Source organism: Mastigoproctus giganteus, chromosome 4 (genome assembly GCF_048544385.1).
Source record: "Mastigoproctus giganteus isolate SK-2022 chromosome 4, ASM4854438v1, whole genome shotgun sequence".
Classification (NCBI taxonomy): domain Eukaryota; kingdom Metazoa; phylum Arthropoda; class Arachnida; order Uropygi; family Thelyphonidae; genus Mastigoproctus; species Mastigoproctus giganteus.
Genome location: NC_143578.1, coordinates 173,784,394 through 173,811,126, shown reverse-complemented (window position 1 = coordinate 173,811,126; position 26,733 = coordinate 173,784,394). Strand labels below are relative to the sequence as shown.

Genomic DNA, 26,733 nt, shown 5'->3' with positions numbered 1-26,733 from the left:
AATAAAAATAAATAAAAAAAAATAAACTAATAAATAACAATATTCTTTCTAATCTGTTAGTAATAACCCTTGTTAACAAATTGTAGATGTGGGATAACAAACTAATTCGTCTATAATTTCCAATTTCTGATTTATCTCATTTCTTATGCAGCAAAACAATAGTTGCATTATTCCACTCCTTAGGCATCACACCTTTTCTAATGCATTTTGTAAAGAGTCTTGCCAGTTTTTGTGCCACGTCTCTTCCTCCCAATTTTAACAACTCTACAGTAACTTCATCTTCCCCCTGGGGCTTTCTGATCCTTCATTTACTTCAATGCATGTTTTACCTCATCAGGAATGATATCGGATATGTCGTATTTGTTACTAATTTGCGATCCATCTTCCCCACTGCTGGCGTCATTCCCTCGCTCCTTGTATAATTCTCTATAGTAGTCTTCTGCTATTTGAATTATGCCTTCTCTACTATTTATAAGTACACCATCACTATTCTTCAGTTTCAGTATCATTTGTCTTTCTGTATTACTGCTCATAGCCGCTGATTTAAGTCCTTTGTTTTCCCTTAATGCTTGTTCTTCTTTTCTTGTGTTAAATCGTCTTATGTCCTCTCTGAGTCTCTTTCTAATGGCTTTGCATAGCTCAGTATAATCAATTTTCTCTTTGTCAGTGTTTATCTTGCTCTTCATTTGTCATCTTCGATTCATCATGACAAGTGTTTCTTGACTAATTTTTCTTATTTGGATTTCTTTTTACCTATAGGTTTCTTGGGCTTTATGACTTTCAGAAAGTTGTAATATTCCTCATCCATATCTTGGTCCTGAGCCATCTGCAGAAGCTCAAATTGTTCTTAAGTTCCAGTACATACTGCTTTTTCTCTTCTGTTATCTCAAAGATCTTCGTTTTATTTACTCAAGTCAGTGTTTTCCTTTCTTTTCTTACATCTGTATCAAGTGTGCATCTTACCATTCTGTGATCACTTCCAACATTTACCTTGTTGAGGACGGTAACATCATTCACGATATATCTTCTGTTAGTGAGGATGAAGTCGATATCATTAGTTGTTAATCCATTTGGGATCTTCCATGTCCACTTTCTGTTCACCTTTTTCCCGAGAAAAGTGTTCATTACTGACAATCCTCAAAATTCTGCAAATTCCACAAGTCTTTCACCTCCTTCATTTCTTTCACCAATTCCAAAATTTGTATAGTTCCCCTTTCTGTGCTGTTTTGTCTCTTTCCAACTTTAGCATTGAAGTCCCCGCATAATGATAGTGTAGTGGGTTTTCTGCTCATCTAGAAGACTCAATTTCGGTGTACATTTCTTCAATCTCTTCATCATCATGGCTTGGTGCTGGTCCATAAATCATTATAACCTTTAACTTGTACCTCTTAGTAATCCTGTGTGTAGTAGTTTTGACACCCTTGGTGATGTACTTTTGAATTCCAAAATGTTGTTTTTTTTATATCTTTATGGACCAGAAAGCCAACTCCACCTTCGTTCCTTTCACTGTTTCCATTTGTATACAGCAGATTTCCACTTGATAAACTTATAAGTGATTCATTTCTTCTTGTTTCAGCCAAACCGATGATATTCCAACTTACATTTTCTAATTCCTTTTCCAGCTCTAATATCCTGTCTTCACCGATGAGCGATCTTACATTGTAACAGGCCAAGTTCAGTTTCCGTGCATGGCAGCCTGGTTGTACCCAGAGATTCTTAGCACCCTCTGCTTCCACTCCGATCCTCTTGCTGCTGTAAGCCGCTGGGGACAGGGCCATTTGTTTCGTTGTGCTATCATGTGCAGGAGTGTTTAGTCTTTTCCTCTTCACGCTGACCAGGCGTCTTGAAGAGAACCACTCTACATGTTCGTTGTGACCTAAGTGATGTAACAGGGCTTACCACCTAGAAGGTGTGCACGAGTGAATTTTAGGGAGGCAAGCCAACCGGACTTCTCCTAAATCTTCTGAAATAGAAAGATATTGGATCCATCAGTGTTTTAGACTGAGTGTCTGATAACACACAGAATGCCTGTCCCCCCTCTAAGCCTCAATTACTCCACACCATCAGGCATCTCTCATGTGGATTTATACTTCACAACTGGGTTGTCATCATTGCAACACCAGGATACCTGCCCACCCACTGATGAGGAACCAATAAGCTCCGAAACAGTGCCGTATGGCTGATGGTATCTGCTGACAATAAGTGACAATAGTCTTCCCCTATAGTGGAGCGTTACTTATTCGAGGTAGTGCAATATCATGGCAACTCGTTAAGGTATTCACAATATGAGATATACTTAATGATGCCAATTTATAACTACTTATGCAAATGCACTAACTTGTACATTAGTTAAACTATTTAAGTAACCTGAGGCTTTAGCCCTGAACTATACCGTAAAAAATCATATATTAATTACATTTTGACTTCATGCACTTAGATTTCAGAACTGCCATTAGAAATCTCTATAATTTTGAGAGAGAGAGAGATTTTCTTACGAAAAAATTAAAACTCTTAAAAAGTTGTCTTAACATATGTACAGGGTGTTTCCATTAAAATACATCAGGGCCTACCTTGTTTATTTTTAGGTTTAAGCTATTTATCATTTGGACCTTGTCATATTTGTGTTGAAATTTTTGAATTTGGTGTTAAAATTGGATTGAATATTGCTGTTTAGATTTTGTGACTTCTAAATTATAATTGTGCCTAACAGCTACTTTTTTTTTCTCAGTGGAAAAAATTGTACTCCTTTTTTATTTTGTTTTATAAACATGTGTGTACTTCTGAAATGAATGTAAACTGATTTTGTTTCATTTAAACAAGAAAACAAACAACAGTTTTATAATGTTCGCTCATCAGCATGCAACTTCTGCTGTGAAATTCTGACCCTGGATGCAGTTGTGTTGCAGCTTTTTTATTGCTGCATATTTGTTATTTTTGTTTCAAATAAAATCAGTTTACATTAATTTCAGACTTATATAGAGGACATTTTCAGACTAAACCGAAGATGGAGTTTAGTCTGATCTGCTTGAAAAAAAAAAAAAAAAAAAACTTTCTCCTTGAAAAAAATAAAAAAAAAAACACTTGATTAGGCAAATTTCCAATTTAGAAATCTTAAAGTCTAAATGGTGTTACTTAGTCCAATATTAACACCAAATTTAAAAATTTCACTTCAAATATGACAAAAATGGTCCAGACGACAAATGGCCTAAAATAAAAGAGATAGAATGCTTTATTTTATTTTATATTATATTTTATCACTGTTTTAGTATTTTATGTAGATATTATTTATTTATTTTAAGTCAGTTTATCGTTCGTCGCTAGAAAATTTTCAAGATCAAGGCTTGTTTTCCAAAAGAGATAGACCCTGGTGTGTTTTAATTGAAATGCCTCTCTATAAATACTACACACTAAAGAACCAATTGAATATGCATTATTTTTTCTTGTTTTCTATGTTTTAGGGCCATCATAATTGTTTATATATATATATATTTTTATAAGTGGTGGATATAAAACATGTGTAATGGTTATGCATATACCACTCTAAATGCTGTATAATATAATTTAATGAATGAATTTGTTTAGGAGTGATTGAAGAAATCATCTTGGAGGCAAAGGTTATTTGCAAAAGTCGTGATAATGGAGACCCAGACAAATCACCTGATGTTATCATGGGCTTATTAAACTATGAAATAGAAATTAAAGAACACATCCAGCTCTTTGAAACTGATATGGTAGAAATTAGAGACAGGGATCATGAAACAGATGAAAAAGAAATAGACTTTGTGAACTTCCCCCCTGGATCAGTTATAGCCTTCAGGTATCTAATTGTATTTTATGTTAAATGAATTACTTGACAGTTGTTTGGACATGAACTCTTTTTTTTTTCAATTGGAACCTGTGCTGTTATAAGTGGTATGTGTGTGTGTATGCATTTGCTTATAAGTAAAGAATGAGATCTCCAGTCATTAGCAGATTTAGAGGCAGGGTTGGAAATGTGTATGAATAGATCTTAGACAAAATTATTTTTCCATCTGTTGAAAAATCACAGAATGACAGTGAGAAAAATAATGCATTCCTATTCACCAGCAGACAGAATATATTGCAAATAATCAAACTGTACGCTATAACTTAACTAAATTTGTCAGAATATGTTTTTTTTAAACATAAATAAACAGTATGTTATTGGGTAAACAGGAATAACCAATTGTTTAACTTCCTTAACACGTTGACTGCCAACTTGTATGCCTGCCATATGTATGAGAAATAAAAAATGCCACGGAACACTCTATTAATGTCCAGTGCGCTAAGAGAAGCTAGCTCTTTGCATGAAGAAAATATTTTTTTGTGAATAAATTCTGTTTTCTGACACGGTGGTTGATTTTTCATTCTTCTCCCAGAAGCCAGCTGTCCATCAGTTGCATATATTTGCTACGAATATACTCGTAGCTGTGCCTGAAAGGCAAGTCATACCAGTCCGAGTTAACTCGTAGTCGGCATCCTGGGCCAGATCGCCAGGCTTATTTGAGTAAACTGGTCTCAAACGCCAATTTCAGTTAGGCATGTTAAATTATTCAAAACCCAAATTATAATATATATTCATCACAAAAACTCATAAAAAAAGCTTATTGTTGCAAAAAAAAGCATTGGGAATTATCTCATAGTTGGCGTATATGATAGAAAATTCTTTGCAGCAGCCAACTAAGAGTTAACTGGACATGTTATAACTTGCAGAATTCTTTGTAAATCAATCTGTGCTATGCGTAAATCCACTGCAGTGACACAGACTTTGTCGTGTACATTGTATTTAGTACTTTGTTATGTGTGTTTTTTTTTTTTTTTGGGGGGGAAAAAAAAAAAAAAAAAAAGATCCTGAAACATGGATAAGAAGAGACCACTGACTGAAGAAGTGCTCGAGCTCCATGCTAATATGAGTGACTCGGACTTTGAAGAGCTTTTTGATGAGTCATTCGGTTCTGGTTCATAGATCGATCGGATCAAATACTGTTATATTATTCAGCACTAAGAAAAACCATCAGATGTCTGAAAAAAATTGCATTATATATTATAGAAATATATATACATAACGCATACATCCTTTTCCATCAAGTTATGGGTCAAAATTTCGGACATTTTTTGGTGGAAACCGTAACTTGACTGAAAAGTTACATTGAATCTTTGATTGGAGAAAATATTCTAAAAGTTCCAAGAAGATTAGATTCAGATCACAGTTGGATCTGAACGTAAAATTCATTATTTAGAATTTCAGTTCGCTATACCACCAATTAAAAAAAAAACCACGGCCAACTAAGTCGTGTCGGATATGTATGAGAAATAAAAAATGCCACAGAACACTCTATTATTGTCCAGTGCGCTAAGAGAAGCTAGCTCTTTGCATGAAGAAAATATTTTTTTGTGAATAAATTCTGTTTTCTGACACGGTGGTTGATTTTTCATTCTTCTCCCAGAAGCCAGCTGTCCATCAGTTGCATATATTTGCTACGAATATACTCGTAGCTGTGCCTGAAAGGCAAGTCATACCAGTCCGAGTTAACTCGTAGTCGGCATCCTGGGCCAGATCGCCAAATACAAATTAACTTGTAGTTGGCATTCAACGTGTTAAGTAAATAGGAATATTGCAGACTGGAAAAATATGTATTCTCCTCCCCCAATATGTATATTTTCATCATCTTTTAGTATTAGTAATGGCAAATTATGCAAGAAATCAAGCTTATACAGCATCAGCCAAAAGGGGGGAAAAAATCCATTTCACCTATCCTATCCACTTCCACAACAAAGGATGGAAGCTTGTTTCAGTAGTCAACTATCTGTTGGGCTGAACAAAAACTTCTTTATTCCCCTCACCAATCTCGTTGCCCTTCTCTGCACCTGTTCCAGCAGCCCTCCATCCTTCCTAAAATGAAGCCACCTGACCTGTATGCAGTACTGAAGATGCGGCCTGATTGTTGCCTTATACAATGGGTTAATCGCCTTCTTTTGACTCCTGTATATCATTGACAAAATCCTGCGAGCTGTCCTGGCAGCCTGTCTACATTCTCAAAGAACTTCATATCTGACTGCAAAATTACATCCAGGTCCTTCCATTATGCACATCTGTCGATATTAACCTTCAATTGCATTTCTCAGCCCATCTGCCTAATTTTTCTAGATCTTGTTGCACCAGCATACCTTCATTAGTGTCATTAACCACCCTGTCAACCTTTATCTTCTTAGCCATTAAGCCCAATATACCTTCATCAGCATCATTAATAAATACAGAAAACAACAATGGGCCCAGCACCAAACACTCTGGGACTCAACCAATAACATTAATCTACGAAGAGCAGTGTCCATTGATAACCACTCTGTCTTTTCCCACTCAACCCTTTACCCTTAGCAGTAACTTGCCCTTACAGAGAAATTAAATCCCATTATCTTGAAACAAATTTTGATAGTTGCAGTTAATTTTAATTGTCTAATAGATAGTGCCAACTGTGGCAGCAATGAATGAGAGGTGGGCCAATCTTTTGTTTTTTTTTTTTTTTTCTTTTCACAGTTAATATTGGATTTTTAATATGAGGAACAGAAACCTTATAATAGGTTAAGATATGAATTTAATTCATTTTTTTTATAATTATAAAACATATCAACCCCTTACTGTTAGTCTTTGTTACTAGTTATAATATTAGTTATAAGACACTTACATTTTTACTGCTAATATTAAGTTAAATTGCAGAAGTCAAATGCAACATTATAGTAGACTCCCAATTAACTGAAACAAATACAGTCAGTACTTGTATAACATAGTAATTGTGTTCGTAGAAATCATCATGCAATGCAAAGTCTTGCAATATAAATAACAGGCCTTATGGGAAAAGTGTTGGTGTCACACAGATATAAGGAATGCAGAACTGGAATTTGGGGAGTACAATGTCTACAGAAAGGATAGACAGGATAGGAAGGAGGAGGGGTTATGCTATTAGTTAAGAAACACATAAAATTCAAGGAAGTGAAGCCAGTCGACATCGCTGGACAGTGCAGTGTCGAGTCAGTTTGGTGTAAGCATTGGGAGATCAAAATTGAGAGTAGGAGTGTGCTATAGGCTTAACGACTCTGATGAGTATAATAAGAAACTGTACAGAGAAATAGTGGGCCAGTAAATCAGAGAGTCTTATAATGGGGGATTTTAATTTCCCCGATATTGACTGGAATTTGGGGGCTGGTCACTCACACACTAGCAAGGCTTTTGTGGATTTATAGGATGATTGTTTTCTACATCAGCATGTTCGGGAGGCAACTAGAGGGAGTAATACTCTTGATTTGATTATCAGTAGTGATTCTTCATGCATTAAGAATCTGCAGATAAATGAACCACTAGGCGGCAGTGATCACAGTGTTCTGAAGTGGGAGTTACTCAAAGAGGTAACTACCATTAGGGGTAAAGGGAAGGGGTATTACTTTCGTGAAGGCGACTACAATGGACTGAGACAGTATTTAAATTCTATACAGTAGGATCAACTGATGATGTTACCAACAGGAAATTCAAAATGGGAAGCATTCAAAGAACTTATCTTGCAACTAGGCTTTACATACCAACTAAGAAATATTGTTCAAGGTTTAGGCCTAAATGGATGTCAGATGAACTAATGAGGCATATGGCAGAGAAGAAAAATGCATGGGATACATACAAATTAACACGTGACACAGAAGCCTATGATAGATACAAGTTGATCTGTAACCAAGTCACAAAGGAGGTTAGGCAGGCGAAGGCAGATTACGAGAGATCCTTGGCAAGGGATGTGAAGAAAAACAGCAAAGAGTTCTTTACTTATGTAAACTCTAGAAGGAAGGGGATGAATCAGATTGGTCCACTTGATATCGATGGGTCAACTGTTGATGACCCTGCTCAGGTAGCTAACAAACTAAATGAATATTTTGCATCGACATTCACACATGAGGAGTTATTCAGAGAGGGTAATGCCAGAGGTGTATTCAACTCTAGCAGTAAGCTAGAGAATCTTGTAATAACTGAGAGTAAAGTGGAGGAGAAATTGTTGAAGATAAACACAAGAAAGGCACCTGGGGTGGATGGGATCTATCCAGTTATATTAAAGGAGGCAGCAAAGGAAGTAAGCAAACCCTTAGCCATAATTATGAGAGGCTGGAGATGTGCAAATGTGACCCCAATTCACAAGGGAGGATCAAAGGCTGATACAAGTAATTATAGACCTGTGAGTTTAACTTCTGTTCCCGGAAAATTAATGGAGGCACCGGTTAAAGAAGCACTGCAGGATCATCTAGACAAGACTTCAGTTATAGCTCGGACACAGCATGGTTTTGTTAAGGGGAAGTCTTGCCTGACCAATTTGATTGGATACTATGATGCAGTCACAAAAGAACTGGATGCAGGGAATAACTTTGATATTATATACTTGGATCTTAGAAAGGCTTTTGATACTGTTGCACATGGAAGACTGCTGCACAAATTGGAGCAGTGTGGCATTGGAGGCAAATTGCTGCTATGGATAAAGGGGTGGTTGAGGGGGAGAAGACAGAGAGTGGTAATCTGCTCATCGTCGACTAATGTTATTAGTGGAGTCCCTCAGGGTTCAGTATTGGGTCCTTTATTGTTCTCTGTATTTATAAATGATATTGATGATGGTATATCAAGCTTAATGTCCAAGTTTGCAGACGATACGAAGGTTGGCAGGGTTGTCAAGAACACTACTGACACTATGCTGCTGCAACAGGATCTGGAAAGGTTGAGCAGATGGGCTGAGAGGTGGCAAATGAAGTTTAACATTGGCAAATGTAAAGTACTACATATGGGAAACAGCAACCCCAGAGCAACGTATCAACGCTGTGGTACTACACTGACAGTGGTAGAGAATGAAAGGGACCTGGGGGTGGTTGTGCAGGCAGATATGAAGTTCTCTGAGCAGTGCAGATGGGCTGCAAGAGTAGCTCATGGTGTATTGTCAATGATATATAGGAATTTTTCTAGCAGGGATAAGGAGGTGATTATTCCCTTGTATAAGGCAATGGTCAGGTCACACCTAGAGTACTGTATACAGGCCTGGAGGCCTCATTTCAAGAAGGATGTAGAGCTGCTAGAACGAGTACAGAGAAGAGCAACAAGATCAGTGAATGGAACAAAGGGGTGCTCTTACGAAGAAAGGCTTAAGTTTTGCGAATTACAGAGTCTGGAGACTAGGCATCAGTGAGGTGATCTGATAGAGGTGTATAAGGCTTTGAATGACTTGAGCATGCTCAATGCAGATGGAATTCTTCCTCTTGCTCAGAATAATCACCTGAGAGGGCATAAATTCAAATTGAGGAAAGACAGTTGTAGGATAGATGTGCGGAAATTTGCCTTTAGCCAGCGGGTGGTTGGTAGGTGGAACAGACTTCCATCCCTTGTCGTGGAAGTTGATAGCCTAAATAAGTTTAAGGCTCAGCTGGACAGGTATTTCGAACGAACAGAGGGGTGAAGTGGATGTGGTTATTTTATTTTTTTTTTTTTTTACTTTATTTTTTTTTTGACTGATGCTGCATAAGCTTGCTTTCTTGCATCAAATGCCTCTACTAAGGCTAATGCTAAAGTAGGGTTACGTGCCAACCACCCAAGATTGAACACACATTTGTAACTGAAATATTACCAAACGCAATAAATAGTCTTAATATGAAGTGGATGTGGTTATTTTATTTATTTTTTTTTTTACTTTATTTTTTTTTTGACTGATGCTGCATAAGCTTGCTTTCTTGCATCAAATGCCTCTACTAAGGCTAATGCTAAAGTAGGGTTACGTGCCAACCACCCAAGATTGAACACACATTTGTAACTGAAATATTACCAAACGCAATAAATAGTCTTAATAAAATTCGTATTTCATTACGATTTTTATGTAATAAAATAATGCTAATGCTTTTGCTTTTATCATAGGCAAACTGGTTCCTGATCCCTTCTTTGTTTGATCTTCTATCCAAACAGATAACAGATGTTTCATCTCTTCCAGTTCTTTGTGTCTTGATTTAATGTGTTTTGTTAAACTTTGAGTTGTTTCTGCTATAAAAGTTGCTTTTATTTTCTCTGCATTCTTTCTTATTGTTCACAGCAGTTAGGTTATGTTATTTCCTAATCTAACCTTAAAGGTTAAGTTGGGAAATAAAGTTTCCTAACTTCGTCTGGTCACATCAACATGTCAATCGATATATCGTTCTCAACTTCTACTGCCACTACCGATAACAAGAACCACATGTTTACCGAGAATTCAAGTAAAAACTGCAGTAGCGGCAAACCATTTCGCCGTTATTCTCGTGTTGGCTTTCATTATCTGAGCCACTTTTCTTTTTCTCTCTGAACCTGCGGTACAAAGAGAACAAAAATGAGGAGGCACGTTTGATACATGATAAGTGTTGCATTCAGCTTTTGTAATTCCGCAGTGTTCGACTGTCATTTCTTGTAAATGTAAAGCCGAATCATTCATAAGTGAATTCGGTTCATGTTATATGTGACATCATTCCTCTATTTATAAATCATGTGTAAAATAAAATTCGTGTAGTGAAAACACGTGTTATCACCACCCATGGGTTGACAAAATCCATGCAATCATGCCAACCCATAACTGGGTTGGCATGATTGCATGGATTTTATGTATTATATCTAGTGTATTAGTAGCAGTAGTAGTGGTGGAATGTGATGCAAGAAAGCAAGCTTATGCAGCATCAGCCAAATCGAAAAAAAAAATTTACAAAACAAATCCCTCTAAATGTTTGTCCAGTTCCTCCTTAAATTTATTTAACCTATCAACTTCCACAACAACAGATGGAAGTCTGTTCCAGCAATTAACAACCCACTGGCTTTCTACCTCTGTCTTTCCTTAATTTGAATTTATGCCACCTTAGGTATGTAATCTGAATGAGTGGAAGAATCCAATCAGAATTCAGCATGCTCAACCTGTTCAAGGCCTTATACACCTCAATCAGATCGCATAAATTCAGATTGAGGAAAGACAGATGTAAAGATGTGTGGAAGTTTGCCTTTAGCCAGCGGGCAGTTGGTTGGTGGAACAGACTTCCATCCCTTGTTGTGGAACTTGATAGCCTAAATAAATTTAAGGCTCAGCTGGACAAGTATTTCGAACGAATGGAGGGGTGAAATGGAAGTGTATTTTTTTTTTTTTTTTGGCTGATGCTGCATAAGCCTGCTTTCTTGCATCATATGCTTCTACTAATGCTAATGCTAAATGCAAAATACTGCACATGGGTAGAAGTAACTCCAGAGAAAAGAACCCACTGTGCCGTGTTACACTTAAGGTGGTAGAAAAATAAAAAGACCTGGGAGTAATTGTGCAGTCAGATATGAAGTTTTCTGAGCAATGCAGACAGTTTGCTAGGGCAGGTCATGGTGTTTTGTCAATGATATACAGGAATTTTGCTAACAGGGAAAAGGAGGTGATTGTCCCTCTGTATAAGGCAATGGTTAGACCACGCCTTGAGTACTGTGTACAGATCTGGAGGCCTCATTTTAGGAAGGATGTAGATTTGCTTGAGCATGTACAGAGAAAGGCAACAAGATTGGTGAGGGGAATGAAGGGATCCTGTTACCAAGAGCGGCTTAAGTTCTGCAAATTGCAGTGGCTGGTAACTAGGCACCTGCGAGGTAATCTGATTGAGGTGTATAAGGCCTTGAACAGATTGAGCAAGCTGAATTCCGATCATATTCTTCCACTCATTCAGATTACATACCTAAGGGGGCATAAATTCAAATTAAGTAAAGACAGAGGTAGAATAGATGTGCGGAAATTTGCCTTTAGGTGTGGGTGGTTAATTGCTGGAACACACTTCCATCTGTTGTTGTGGAAGTTGATAGGTTGAATAAATTTAAGGAGGAACTGGACAAACATTTAGAGGGATTTGTTTTGTAAATTTTTTTTTTTTTTATTTGGCTGATCCTGCATAAGCTCATATACTTGCCTTCTTGCATCACATGCCAACACTACTACTGCTACTAATACACTAGATATAATTCATAAAACCCACGGGTGGTGATAACACGTGTTTACACTACACGAATTTGATTTTTCACATGATTTATAAATAGGGGAATGATGTCACATATAACATGAACCGAATTCACTTATGAATGATTCGGCTTTGCATTTACAAGAAATGACAGTCGAATACTGCGGAATCACAACAGCTGAATGCAACACTTTTCATGTATCAAACGTGCCTCCTCATTTTTGTTCTCTTTGTACCGCAGGTTCAGAGAGGGAAAAAAAAGTGGCTCAGGTAATGAAAGCCAACACGAGAATAACGGCAAACTGGTTTGCCGGCGCCGCAGTTTCTACCTGAATTCTCGGTAAACATGTGGTGCTTGTTATCGGTAGCGGCAGTAGAAGTCGAGAACGATATATCGATTGACATGTTGGTGTGACCAGACGAAGTTAGAAAACCTTATTTCCTAACTTAACCTTTAAGTTAGATTAGGAAATAACATAACCTAACTGCTGTGAACAATTAGAAAGAATGCAGAGAAAATAAAAGCAACTTTTATAGCAGAAACAACTCAAAGTGTAACAAAAGACATTAAATCAAGACACAAAGAATTGGAAGAGATGAAACATCTGTTATCTGTTTGGATAGAAGATCAAACAAACAAGAGATCAGGAACCAGTTTGCTTATGATAAAAGCAAAAGCATTAGCATTATTTTATTACATAAAAATCGTAATGAAATACAAATTTTATTAAGACTATTTATTGCGTTTGGTAATATTTCAGTTACAAATGTGTGTTTAATCTTGGGTGGTTGGCACCTAATCCTACTTTTCCCATGAGCCCTGTTATTTATATTGCAAAATTTTGCATTGCATGAGGATTTCTAGGAACGCAATTACTGTGTTATACAAGTACTGACTGTATTTGTTTCAGTTAATTGGGAGTCTACTATAATATTGCATTTGACTTCTGCAATTTAACTTAATATTAGCAGTAAAAATGTGTCTTATAACTAATATTATAATTAGTAACAAAGACTAACAGTAAGGGGTTGATATGTTTGATAGTTTATAAAAAAAAATGAATTAAATTCATATCTTAACCTATTATAAGGTTTCTGTTCCCCATATTAAAAATCCAACTATTAACTGTGAAAAGAAAAAAAAAAAGAAAAAAAAGAAGATTGGCCCACCTCTCATTCATTGCTGCCACAGTTGGCACTATCTATTAGACAATTAAAATTAACTGCAACTATCAAAATTTGTTTCAAGATAATGGGATTTAATTTAATGGGATTTAATTTAATTCTCTGTAAGGGCAAGTTACTGCTAGGGGTAAAGGGTTGAGTGGGAAAAGACAGAGAGTGGTTATCAATGGACACTGCTCTTCGTAGATTAATGTTGTTAGTTGAGTCCCAGAGTGCTTGGTGCTGGGCCCATTGTTGTTTTCTATATTTATTAATGATGCTGATGAAGGTATATTGGGCTTAATGGCTAAGAAGATAAAGGTTGACAGGGTGGTTAATGACACTAATGAAGGTAAGCTCACCAGCTTACCTTCATTAATATTGACAGATGTGGAAAATGAAATGACCTGGAGGTAATTTTGCAGTCAGATATGAAGTTCTTTGAGAATTTAGACAGGCTGCCAGGACAGCTCACGGGATTTTGTCAATGATATACAGGAGTAAAAAGGTGATTAACCCATTGTATAAGGCAATGATCAGGCCACATCTTCAGTACTGCATACAGGTCGGGTGGCTTCATTTTAGAAAGGATGGAGGGCTGCTGGAACAGGTACAGAGAAGGGCAACGAGATTGGTGAGGGGAATCAAGAAGTTTTTGTTCAGCCCAACAGATAGTTGACTACTGAAACAAGCTTCCATCCATTGTTGTGGAAGTGGATAGGATAGGTGAAATGGGTTTTTTCCCCCTTTTGGCTGATGCTGTATAAGCTTGATTTCTTGCATCATTTGCCATTACTAATACTAAAAGATGATGAAAATATACAATTTTGCTACCAGGGAAAAGGAGGTGTATAAGGCAATGGTCAGACCACGCCTTGAGTACTGCGTACATTTGTCAAGGTTAAACTTCAGTTGCCACTTCTCAGCCCATCTTCCCAAATTTTCTAGATCCTGTTGCAGTAGCACACTGCCATTACTGTCATTAACAACCCTGCCAACCTTTGTATGATCTGCAAACTTCGACACTAAGCCTGATATACCTTCATCAATATCATTGATAAATATACAAACCACCAATGGATCCAACACTGAACCCTATGGGATTCCACTAATAACATTATGCCTTGTGCATTTATTTTCTTAGTTTATTTATTTATTTTTATTTTTTTTTTTGGCTGGTGCAGCAAAAGGTTTGGCCTTTCTTGCACCATATGACTAATACTAACTAGGACTGTTGTATTGTAAATAGTTGATTTCTTGTGTAATTGATTTTAGTTTCACTCTATCCACATTATAAAAGGGAAGCAAGAAAAAATTAATCAGAGATAATTACAGCATTTATTATTTATGCATTATGTAATGTACATGCTTATACAGCTTTAAAATAATTGCTTATGCTCTTCTGCTCGAATGTCAATTTTTTTTTTCACTGCAAGATTGTATTTTCTTCAAATATATAATCAGTTCACATTCAATTAGTAATTCAGTTAGTAATGACCCTTGTGAACAACTTGTAGATGTGGAATAACAAGCTAATTGGTCTATAATTTCCGATTTCTGATTTATCTCCTTTCTTATGCAGCAAAACTATGATCGCATTATTCCACTGCTTAGGTGTCACACCTTTTCGAATGCACTTTGTGAAAAAGCCTTTCCAGTTTTTGTGTTATGTCTCTTCCTCCCAATTTTAACAACTCTACAGTAACTTCATCTTCCTCCGGGGTGTTCTGATTCTTCATTTTCTTCAATGCATGTTTTACCTCATCAGGAAGGATATCGGGTATGTCGTATTTGTTACTAATTCGCGATCCAGCTTCCTCACTGCTGGCATCATTCTCTCGCTCCTTGTATAGTTCTCTATAGTAGTCTTCTGCTATATGAATTATGCCCTCTCTGCTGTTTATAAGTACACCATTGTTATTCTTCAGTTTCAGTATCATTTGTCTTTCTGTATTACTGCTCATGGCTGCTGATTTAAATCCTTTGTTTTCCCTTAATGATTGTTCTACTTTTCTTGTGTTAAATCTTCTTATGCCCTCTCTGAGTCTCTTTCTAATGGCTTTGCATAACTCAGTATACTCAGTTTTCTCCCTGTCAGTGTGTTACTTGCTCTTGATTTGTCGTCTTCGGTTCATCGTGACAAGTGTTTCTTGACTAACTTTTTATTCTTTGGATTTCTTTTTCTCTATAGGTTTCTTGGGCTTTATCACTTTCAGAAAGTTGTAATATTCTTCGTTGATATCTTGGTCCTGAGCAGTCTGCAGAAGCTCACACTTGTTCTTAAGTTCTAGTACATACTGCTTTTTCTCCTCTTCTGTTATCTCAAAGACCTTTGTATTATTTACTCGAGTCAATTTGTTCCGTTCCTTTCCTACATCTATATCAAGTGTACATCTTACCATTCTGTGATCACTTCCAACATTTACCTTATTTAGGACGGTAACATCATTCACAATATATCTCCTGTTAGTGAGGATGAAGTCGATTTCATTAGTTGTTAATCCATTTGGACTCTTCCATGTCCACTTTCTGTTCACCCTTTTCTTGAAAAAATTGTTCATTACTGGCAGTCCTTGAGATTCTGCGAATTCCACAAGTCTTTCACCTCTTTCATTTCTTTCACCAATTCCAAAATTTCCTATAGTTCCCCTTTCTGCACTGTTTTGTCTTTTTCCAACCTTAGCATTGAAGTCCCCCATAATAATAGTGTAGTGTGTTTTCTTCTCATCTAGAAGACTCTCAATTTTTGTGTACATTTCTTCAACCTCTTCATCATCATGGCTCGATGTTGGTGCATAAATCATTATAACCTTTTGCTTGTATCTCTTAGAAATCTTGAGTATTAGTCTTGACACCCTTGGTGATGTGCTTTTGAATTCCAAAATGTTGTTTTTAAAATATTTATGGACCAGAAAGCCAACTCCACCTTCACTCCTTTCACTGTTTCCATTGGTGTACAGATTTCCACTTGATAAACTTATAAGTGATTCATTTCTTCTTCTTGTTTCAGCCAAACCAATGATATTCCAATTCACATTTTCTAATTCCTTTTCGAGCTCTAATATCCTGTCTTCACTGATGAGTGATCTTACGTTATAACAGGCCAAGTTCAATTTCCGTGCATGGCAGCCTGGTCGTACCCAGAGATTCTTAGCACCCTCTGCTTCCACTCTGATCCTCTCGCTGCCGTAAGAGGGGGAATGAAAGCTGCTGGGGACTGAGGGCCATTTGTTTTGTCATGCTGGAGTGTTTGGTCTTTTCCTCTTCACGCTGACCAGGCGTCTTGAAGAGAACCACTCTACACGTTCGTTGCCACCTAAGTGACGTAACAGGGCTTACCATCAAGAAGATGTGCAGGAGTGGATTTTAGGGAGGCAGGCCAACTGGACTTCTCCTAAATCTTCTGTAATAGAGAGATATTGGATCCATCAGTGTTTTAGGCTGAGTTTCTGATAACACACAGGATACCTGTTCCCCTCTAAGCCCCTTTAATGAATAAGACTATTTAATACTAGTTCACAGCTGTACCTAACAGTACAGTGGTATGTATTTAATTTTTAAACCAATTTGATACCACACTGTTTATAGTGTGGTATGATTTGCAATGCCCATACTGGAGGCAGCTTTCAAACCCATGATGTTTATTTCTTAGGCAGAATGTTAACTTGTGTTTGCAGAATTTTTCCAAATTAACATGGGACCAATCTGACTGTTGGTTAACCTTTTGGCTTAATTTTAAAATACTATAGTTCTTTTTCAGTGATCATTTGTATTATTTTTTTTTCCTTTTTTTTTTTTTTTTTTGACAAAATGAAAATTTGGCACATATGTAAATTAATTTAATATAAACAGGAATGCTTTATTGTGCTCTTGCTTCAGCTGCCAGTATGACATTGTATAGTTCCATATTATGTTGATCCCCATTTTGAAATAACAGAATAAAATTTCAGTCTACTGTATATGTAAATTCTAGTTACCCTACAAATAATGAATTCTAACTGCTATTGAACTTCATTTAAAGAATAGATTAATTATTACAATATAAGCTAGTGTTTTTTTTTTATTTTTTTATTTTTTTATTTACTGAATTTCTAATTCTGCTTTCATTATTTCAAGAACGGATTCTACTTTTCTGCTTAATTATTTTAGGGTATCACTAAATTCATCTGCTCGAGCTGCCATACTCAAGCTGCGTTCCTGTGTAGCACAGTTTGGTTATCGTATGCGATCTTATAGTGGAAGCCTTCTTCAGCGTCATGGCACAGACTTTGAATCTGTGGTATCTCGCTTAACTTTATCAGATATGAACTGGGTTCTCTTCAGATGTGATACAGAAGAAAGAGAGACTGGAGTAGGGGGTATTTACTATGTTCCTGATTATGGTCATTTCATATATGCTGGATTGCAAGGTATGTAGTGTTCTCTCTCATAATGATCTGGATCATATACCTTTCTTATTTAGATATAGAATAAATTAACAATATGCTTATAATTGAAGAAAAAATAAGTTATAATAATTATAATTAAAAATTTTTATGGTAATTAAAAGGAGATTATGGATACATAATTATAATTAAATTAATTATGGATACATAGTTAATGAGAAAACTGACTTTAGTATTAGTGTAATAAATTTAAGGAAGAATTAGCAAATTATCAGAGGGGTGAACAGATGACGTGGGGTAATTTTTTTTTTTTTTTTTTTTGGCTGATGCACTACTGATACTAATAACTGCAGAATTTGCCATGTTGTATAAGGAAGGTAGAAGTTTTTGTTGTAATGGCCAAAAAAAAAATAGTAGATAAGAAATTCCAAATATGAGCTTACCTCCTCACATCCAGTCCACCTTCAAATTTCTTCAAACTGCCTCAACTGCCTGTGGAGGCAACATTTTTCCAGTAATGAACAAACTGATGGATAAAAGAAAATTCCCTACAATCTAACCTAAACCTCTTTTCCTATAATTTGAATTTATGACCTCTAGTTCTGGAATTCTTTATAACAGTGAGAATTCCACTTTCTGAATATTCATTTTACTAATCCCTCTATCATGTCACCTTTGAGGTGCCTGGTTGCCAAGCTCTGTAGCCCACATAATCGGAGTCTTTCCTCATACTGTCATCCTTCTGCCGATCTCACAACTCAGGTTGCCTTTCGTTGGACCCTTTTAAGAAGCTCAACATCTCTTTTCTGAAGAGGTCTCCATACTTGAACATATTATTCCAAATGTGGTCTTACAATTGCCTTATACACTGGAATTATGACCTCTCTATCTGTACAGTTTAACATTCAATAAATTGACAGGAAGCATGTGCTTTCTGGCTGCCTGCTTATACTGCTCAGGGAACTTCATATCTACCATATCATAACTCTCTGGTCCCTTTCTTCTACTGTTTTTCAACGGTATTCAACTAAAAGTGTAAAAGTTGTTTTTGGATTGCTATTCCCTGAGCGATTAAAATTAAAACACAGCTCTCACTTTTCTGACCATTTTTGAATCCTCTTCAAGTCATTCTGAAGGAGTGCTGCTTAGCACTGATCATTAACGACTCTCTCAACCTTTACATTGTCTGCAAAATTTCAACACAGCACCCTCTATCCCTTCGTCAATGTCATTAATTAAAATCAAAATCACCAGTGGTTCAAGAACTGAGCCTTTGGGAACCCCACTTGATGTTGCACCAATTTGAAGAATATCCATTAGCATAGCATTAGTAGAGACATATGATGCAAGAAATCAAGCTTATATAGCATCAGCCAAAAAAAAAAAAAACTTTCCATTTCATCCATCCACTCCAAATGCTTGTTTAGTTCTGCCTTAAACTTGTTTACATTGTCAACCTCCACTACGAACAGATGGAAGTTTCTTCCAAACAATCAACAACCCACTGGCTAAAGGCAAATTCCCACACATCTCTTCTAAAACTGTCTTTACTCAATTTGAATTTTCCCCTGAGGTGAGTAATCTGAGCAAGACAAAGAATCTCATGAGCATTCAGCTTGCTCAAACCATTCAAGGCCTTATACACTTAAATCAGATCGCCTAGCAGGTGCCTAGTCTCCAGATGCTGCAATTTGCAGAACGTATGCCTTTCTTGGTAACACCAACCCTTTGTTCCATTCACCAATCTCATTGCCCTTCTCTGTACTTGTTCCAGCAACACTACATCCTTCTTAAATGATGCTGATGCCTCCAGACCTTTATGCAGTACTCAAGTTGTGGCCTGACCATTGCCTTATACAAGTGGAGAATCACCTCTTTATCCCTTCTAGCAAAATTCCTGTATATCATTGACAAGACACCATGACCTACTTCTAGCAGCCTGTCTGAACTGTTCAGACAACTTCATATCTGACTGCACTATTACCCCCAGATCTTTTTCATTTTCCACTACCCTGAGTGTAGTACTGCTCAGTTGGTACATTACTCTGGGGTTACTGCTATCCATATGCAGTATTTACATTTGTCAATGTTAAACTTCTGTTGCCACCTCTTAGCCCATCTGCTCAACTTTTCTAGATCCTGCTCCAGTAGTGTACTGTCGTTAACAACTCTGCCAACCTTTGTAACATCTGCGAACTTGAACGTTAACCCTGATATATCTTCATCAATATCATTGATACATACAGAAAACAACGATGGGCCCAAAACTAAACCCTGGGGGACTTCACTAATAATTATTCCACGAAGATCAGTGTCTTGATTACTACTACTCTCTGCCTTCTACCACTGAACCATCCCTTTCTCCATAGCAGCAATTTGCTCTTAATGCCATACTGCTTCAATTTGTATAGTATTCTTCCAGGTGCAACAGTGTCAAACGTTTTACTAAAATCCAAGTATATGATATCAAAATTATTTTTTGCATCCAATTCCTCTGTGACCACATCATAGTATTGATTCAAATTATTCAGACAAGACTTTCCCATAACAAACTCGTTCTGCATCTGAACTAAGGCCTTGAATGGGTTGAGCACGATGAATTCTGATGGGATCCTTCCACTTGTTCAGATTACGAATCTAAGGAGGCATAAATTCAAATTAAGAAAACACAGATGTAGAATAGATGTGCGGCAATTTGCCTTTAGCCAGCGGGTGGTTAATTGCTGGAACAAACTTCCATCTGTCGTTGTCGAAGTTAACAGGTTAAATAAATTTAAGGAGGAACTGGACCGGCATTTGGAGGGAATGGTGTGATTTTTTTTCTGTTTTTTTGGCTGATGCTGCATAAGCTCAAACATTTGCTTTCTTGCATCACATGCCACTACTACTACTATAACTGCAGTCTTGTCTAAATGATCCTGCAGTGCTTCTTTAACTAGTGACTCCATTATTTTCCCTTGGAACAGAAATGAAATTAAGAGGCCTGTAATTATTCGCGTCACCCTTTGATCCATTCACCTTGGTGAATTTGGGACAAGTTTGCACATCTCCAGTCCATGGCGACCTCTGCTGAGTCCAAAGAAGCTGGCACATTATGGCCACAGATGCCGATGTGCCTAATAAATTCCCAAAGAAACAAACCAAGGAAGCTCTCATAATTATGGCTAAGGGTTTGCTTACTTCCTTTGCTGCCTCCTATAATATAACTGGATAGATCCCATCCACCCCCAGATGCCTTTCTTATGTTTAAGTTCAAGAGATTGACCTCCAATTTGTTCTCAGTTATTACAAAATCATTTAGCTCCTTTCTAGAGTTTGATAAGCTTCTGTCCTCCACTTCCCTACAGAATGCCTCTTGTGAATATAGATGCAAAATATTCAGTCAGTTTGTCAGCTACCTCAGCAGGATCATCAACAGTCAAACCATCGATATCAAGTGCATCAATCGGATTCACCCCCTTCCTTCTAGAGTTTCCAAAAATAAAGAAATTTCTGTTTGTTTTTCATAGCATTCTTTGCCAAAGATTTCTTGTAATCTGCCTTCGCCTGCCTAACCTCTTTGGTTTGACATGATTACACACCAGCTTATATCTACCATAGGATTCTGTGTCACTTGATAAATTATATGCATCCCATGCATTTTTCTTCTCTTCCACAAATCTCATTAGTTCATCTGACATAGGTGGGTATATGGGATGTGTTAGGGTAACTAGGAATAGGAGCAGGTATGCTTGCATGTATACCAATGCTAGAAGTATAGTAAATAAATTTGATGGATTTGAAGTGTTGGTCAAGACATCAAAGGCAGATATTGTTGGAATAGCAGAGACGTGGTGTCACACAGATATAAGGAATGCTGAACTGGAATTTGGGGAGTACAGTGTGTACAGACAGGATAGAAAGGGAGGAGGTGTTATGCTGTTAATTAAGAAAAACATAAAATCAAAAGAAGTGCATCCAGTTGATATAGATGAACAGTGCACTGTTGAGTCAGTTTGGTGTGACATAAGCACTGCGAAAGCAAAAATAAGAGTAGGAGTGTGTTATAGGCCTAATGACTCAAATGAGTACAATGAACAATTGTACAGAGAAATAGAGTGGGCTACTAAATCGGAATGTCTTATACTGGGGAATTTTAACTTCCCAGATATTGACTGGAACTTGTGGGTTGGACACTCACACACTAGTCAGACTTTTGTGGATTTATTGGATGATTGTTTTTCTGCAGCAGCATGTTCAAGAGGGAACCAGAGAAAGTAATACTCTTAATCTGGTTATCAGCAGTGATCATTCGTGTATTAAGAATTTGTAGATATAGGAACCACTAGGTGGCAATGATCACAGTGTACTGATGTGGGATTTACTTAAAGATTTAATTACCATCAGGGGTAAAGGAAAGGGTTTTTGCTTCCGTAAAGGTGAGTACAGTGGTCTCCATCAGTTTTTAAATTCTGTACAGTGGGATCAACTGACAATGTTACCAATAGTAAATTCTAAGTGGGAAGCATTCAAGGAATTAATCATGGAAACTACTAAAAGTTTCATACCTATTAAGAAATATTGTTCAAGGTTTAGGCCTAAATGGTTCTCAAATGAACTAATGAGACTCGTAACGAGAAGAAAAATGCATGGAATGGATATAAATTATCAAGCGACTCAGAAGCCTGTGGCACATATAAGCTAGTCTGTAATCAGGTCACAAAAGAGGTTAGGCAGGTGAAGGCAGATTATGAGAAATCCTTGGCAAAAGATGCTAAGAAAAACAGCAAGGATTTCTTTACTTAAATAAACTCTAAAAGGAACGGGATAAATCTGATTGATTCACTTGACATCGATGGTTCGACTGTTGATGATCCTGCTCAGAAAGCAAACAAACTGAATGAGTATTTTGCATCTATATTTATACATGAGGAATTATTAAGGTTTGAAAATGGCAGAAGGTTATCAAATGGTTTTCAAAGTGGAGGAGAAATTGTTGAAGTTTAACATAAGAAAAGCACCTGGGGTGGATTGGATCTATCCAGTTATATTAAATATAACTGGATAGATCCCTGCTAAGCAACTAAGCAAACCCTTAGCCATAATTATGAGAGCATCCTTGGACTCAGGAGAGGTTCACACAGACTGGAGATGTGCAAATATATCCCGAATTCACAAAGGGGGATCGAAGGGTGACACGAATAATTACAGACCAGTTAGTTTAATTTCTGTTCCGGGTAAAATAATGGAGTCACTGGTTAAAGATGCATTGCAGGATCATCTAGACAAGACTGCAGCAATAATTCAGACACACAGCATGGGTTTGTTAAGGGAAAGTCTTGTCTGACAAATTTGATAGGATATTATGATGTGGTTACAAAGGAACTGGATGCAAAAAATAATTTTGATATCATATATTTGGATTTCAGGAAAGCTTTTGACACTGTTGCGTATGGAAGACTATTGTACAAATTGGAGCAGAATGGTATTAAGGGTAAGTTGCTACAATGGATAAATGGATGGTTAAGTGGGAGAAGAGAGAGGGTGGTAATAAATGGGTGCTGCTCTTCGTGGACTAATGTTATTAGTGGAGTCCCACAGGGTTCGGTGTTGGGTCCACTGTTGTTTTGTATATTTATCAATGATATTGATGAAGGTATATCAGGCTTAATATCGAAGTTTGCAGATGATGCAAAGGTTGACAGGGTTGTTAATGACAGTAATGGCAGTGTGCTACTGCAACAGATCTAGATAATTTGGGCAGATGGGCTAAGAAGTGGCAACTGAAGTTTAACCTTGACAAATGCAAAGTACTGCATATGGGTAGAAGTAACCCCAGAGAAACGTAACAACTGTGTGGTACTACACTTAAGGTGATAGAAAACGAAAAAGACCTAGGAGTAATTGTGCAGTCAGATATGAAGTTTTCTGAGCAATGCAGACAGGCTGCCAGGGCAGGTCATGGCGTTTTGTCAATGATATATAGGAATTTTGCTAGCAGGGAGAAGGAGGTGATTGTCCCTCTGTATAAGGCAATGGTCAGGCCATGCCTTGAGTACTGCATACAGGTCTGGAGGCCTCATTTTAGGAAGGATGTAGATTTACTTGAGCATGTACAGAGAAGGGCAACAAGATTGGTGAGGGGAATGAAGGGATCCTCTAAGGATCCCTTCATTCCCCTCACCAATCAAGAGAGGCTTAAGTTCTGCAAATTGCAGTGGCTGGAGACTAGGCACCTGCGCGTTGATCTGATTGAGGTCTTATACACCTCAAAATAAGGCCTTGAATGGGTTGAGCTCGCTGAATTCTGATGGGATCCTTCCACTTGTTCAGATTACGAACCTAAGGGGGCATAAATTCAAATTAAGAAAGAACAGATGTAGAATACATGTGCGGAAATTTGCCTTTAGCCAGCAGGTGGTTAATTGCTGGAACAAACTTCCATCTGTCGGTGTGGAAGTTGATAGGTTGAATAAATTTAAGGAGGAACTGGACAGGAGGGAATGGAGTGATATTTTTTTTTTTTTAACTGATGCTGCTTAAGCTCATACACTTGCTTTCTTGCATCACATGCCACTACTACTACTGCTACATCCAGTTAGGCCAAAACCATGAACAATATTTCTTTTTTGTTACAGAAAACCTAGTAGCTATCAAGATTAATTCCTAGAATGCTTCCCATTTAGAATTTGCTGTTGGTAACATCATCAGCTGGTCCCACTGTATAGAATTTAAAAACTGTCTCAGACCATTGTATTTGCCTTTGCAAAAGCAAAAACCCTTCCCTTTACTCCTGAGGGTAGTTACATCTTTGTGTAAATCCCGCATCAGCACACTGTGATCACTGCCACCTAGTGGTTCCTTTATCTGCAGATTCTTAATGCACGAAGAATCACTGCTGATAATTAGATAAAGAGTATTACTCCCTCTTGTTTCCCCTCGAACATGCTGCTGCAGAAAACAATCATCCAATAAATCCACAAAAGTATTGCTAGTGTGCGAGTGACCAATTCACAAATTACGTCCATTCTGTAATCTATCTGAGAATCTTTTGAATAATAATCCCGACGTGTTCCAGTTTATACAGTAAACTTTCGTAAGGGACCAAGTCAAATGGTAAAATCCAAATAAACTATGTTGAAATTGTTCTCTCCATCCATCTCATGAGTAACTGTGTCATTTCCGTTAACAAGACATGTTGTCTGTCCAGAATGCTATTTCAGTCTAAAATTCCTGTATTTTACTCTTAATCATTCCAAGATTTTCCCTGCCATTGAATTCAGATTAACTGGTCTATATTTACCAACCTCTCTCTCTTAAAACTGCCTTTTCTTTATTGGTGATATGTTGGCACTTTTCTGATCCATAGGAATCTCTCCCAAGTCCAGTGATGCCCTCACAGTTAACCTTAATAGTTCAATACAATTTCTGGCCACTTCCCTCAAAATTACTGGATATATACCATTAACTCTAAGAGCTTTACTTGATGTTAGGCACAAAAATTTTTCTAATAAACAATCATCTGTAATTTTGAAATCACTAATTTCATGTGTATCAGACTCACTTGCACAGCCTCTCTTCAGCATGGAGGGTATTCCTTCAGTAAAGACTGATGCGAAGTATATATAATCAGATCATCAGAAAATCAGTTGAGCTACCTAAGACTTTCTCACACCCGGTACACAAGGGTCCAGTCTGATTCAATTTCTTCTTCTTTGTATTCATGTACATGACAAACTCCATGTCTGTATTCTTTGCTCTCTTAGCTGTGCTTTCTCATACTCAAACTTGGGGGTCCCTGACCTTACCTTTAGTATCAATGTCTTCTTCAGCTAAACAGTCTTCTTCATACCATTACAGATCAACTTTTAGCTGTTGTAGGCTTCAGTACTTTTTGTTCTCTGTAACTTCCCCGTTCTATCTTTTCCTGCTCTGTTAAAGTAGCCAGATTTGTATTTAACCATCTGAGCATCCACCTCCTTGGGCTATGTTTTCTTAATGGTATATATGCATTCATGATTTTTGTGATTATTGCTTTAAAAGTTTTCCATAATTCTAATGTATTTGCCCTCCCTTTGCAATCTTCCCAATTAATAGATGCCATTTGGTGCCTTAAACTGTTAATCCTTCTTCATCATCCAACTGACAACTGCGTGATCACTACCTGCCACTGGTTCCTGTAATGTAAGCACTGTGATATAATCTGATTCATGGATAATGATGAAGTCTAGAATATTCTTATTACAATTAGTATTTTCTCTAACATGCTGTTACAAATAATGATCATCTAGTTTATTAAAATGTTTGTTCTCCATGGTGAATTTCATAAGATAATAATAGGACATTCACATTTGCTCGCCCATTCCATCTGCATCTAGAGACTCTCATTATTATTATTTATTATTATTACTATTATTAGCCATATGGTGCAAGAAAGCCTAAGTTTATGCTGCACCAGCCAAAAAAAAAAAAAAAAAAAAATTGAATTACCCTGAGAGAGAGAAAGGAATCACCAAAGAAGAGAATGATGATGATATCCAGCTCAGGACCCTGGGTGTGCCAAGCTTATACTCACCAGATGTGAGCCCCTAGGGGTACTCTTTACAGTCTTCTGGTCTTTGGATTACTCTCACTTTCATTGTACCTTTGCTTCCAACAAGTTCACGCCACATAGATTCTATGCTGGTAACTGTAACTTCTGACTCAGCAAAAGCTCTTTTTACACTCAGGCTGCTTTTAATAAGAAGCATAACCCCATCATTGCTGTCTTCCCTGAATAAATTATACATACCATAGTGGTACTACTCATCCCCTATTTCTGGGTAGCATCACAATTCTGTTAGCCCTATTATGTCAGCATTATCCAACCCCATTTTCAGTGACCATGGCTGGAGCAGTTTATTTCCAAGTGTAATACTAGCTCTGTGCGAAATGTTGGCTGTCTGTACATTTTTTAAAGTGATAGCAAAGTGCACGTCACTTTGTTAGTAATGTACATGTACATCACTAGCAAAGTTTATCTGAATATTAAGCTGTTATATGTGATTATTAAGCTGTAGCTTGATATTCTTCCAATCTTCCTTACATTTTGAGGGTACAGCTCTAAAACGATGTTTGCAGGAGGGCCGCTAGTTAGTACACTCGAACAAACCTATTGGTAAACACCATGCCCCCCCCTTCCCCA

At 37.2% G+C, this 26,733-nt stretch overlaps 1 protein-coding gene across 1 annotated transcript in view; it reads left to right on the top strand.

Annotated features, from left to right (window-relative positions):
* The window catches only part of LOC150087211 (glycogen debranching enzyme), a 763,093-nt gene that overhangs the window by 370,686 nt on the left and 365,674 nt on the right, over positions 1–26,733 (top strand). The window contains exons 15-16 of the mRNA XM_090371076.1: positions 3,583–3,817; positions 17,335–17,594. Coding sequence (XP_090227202.1) covers positions 3,583–3,817; positions 17,335–17,594 — 495 coding nt within the window. The remainder of the gene's footprint in view (positions 1–3,582; positions 3,818–17,334; positions 17,595–26,733) is intronic.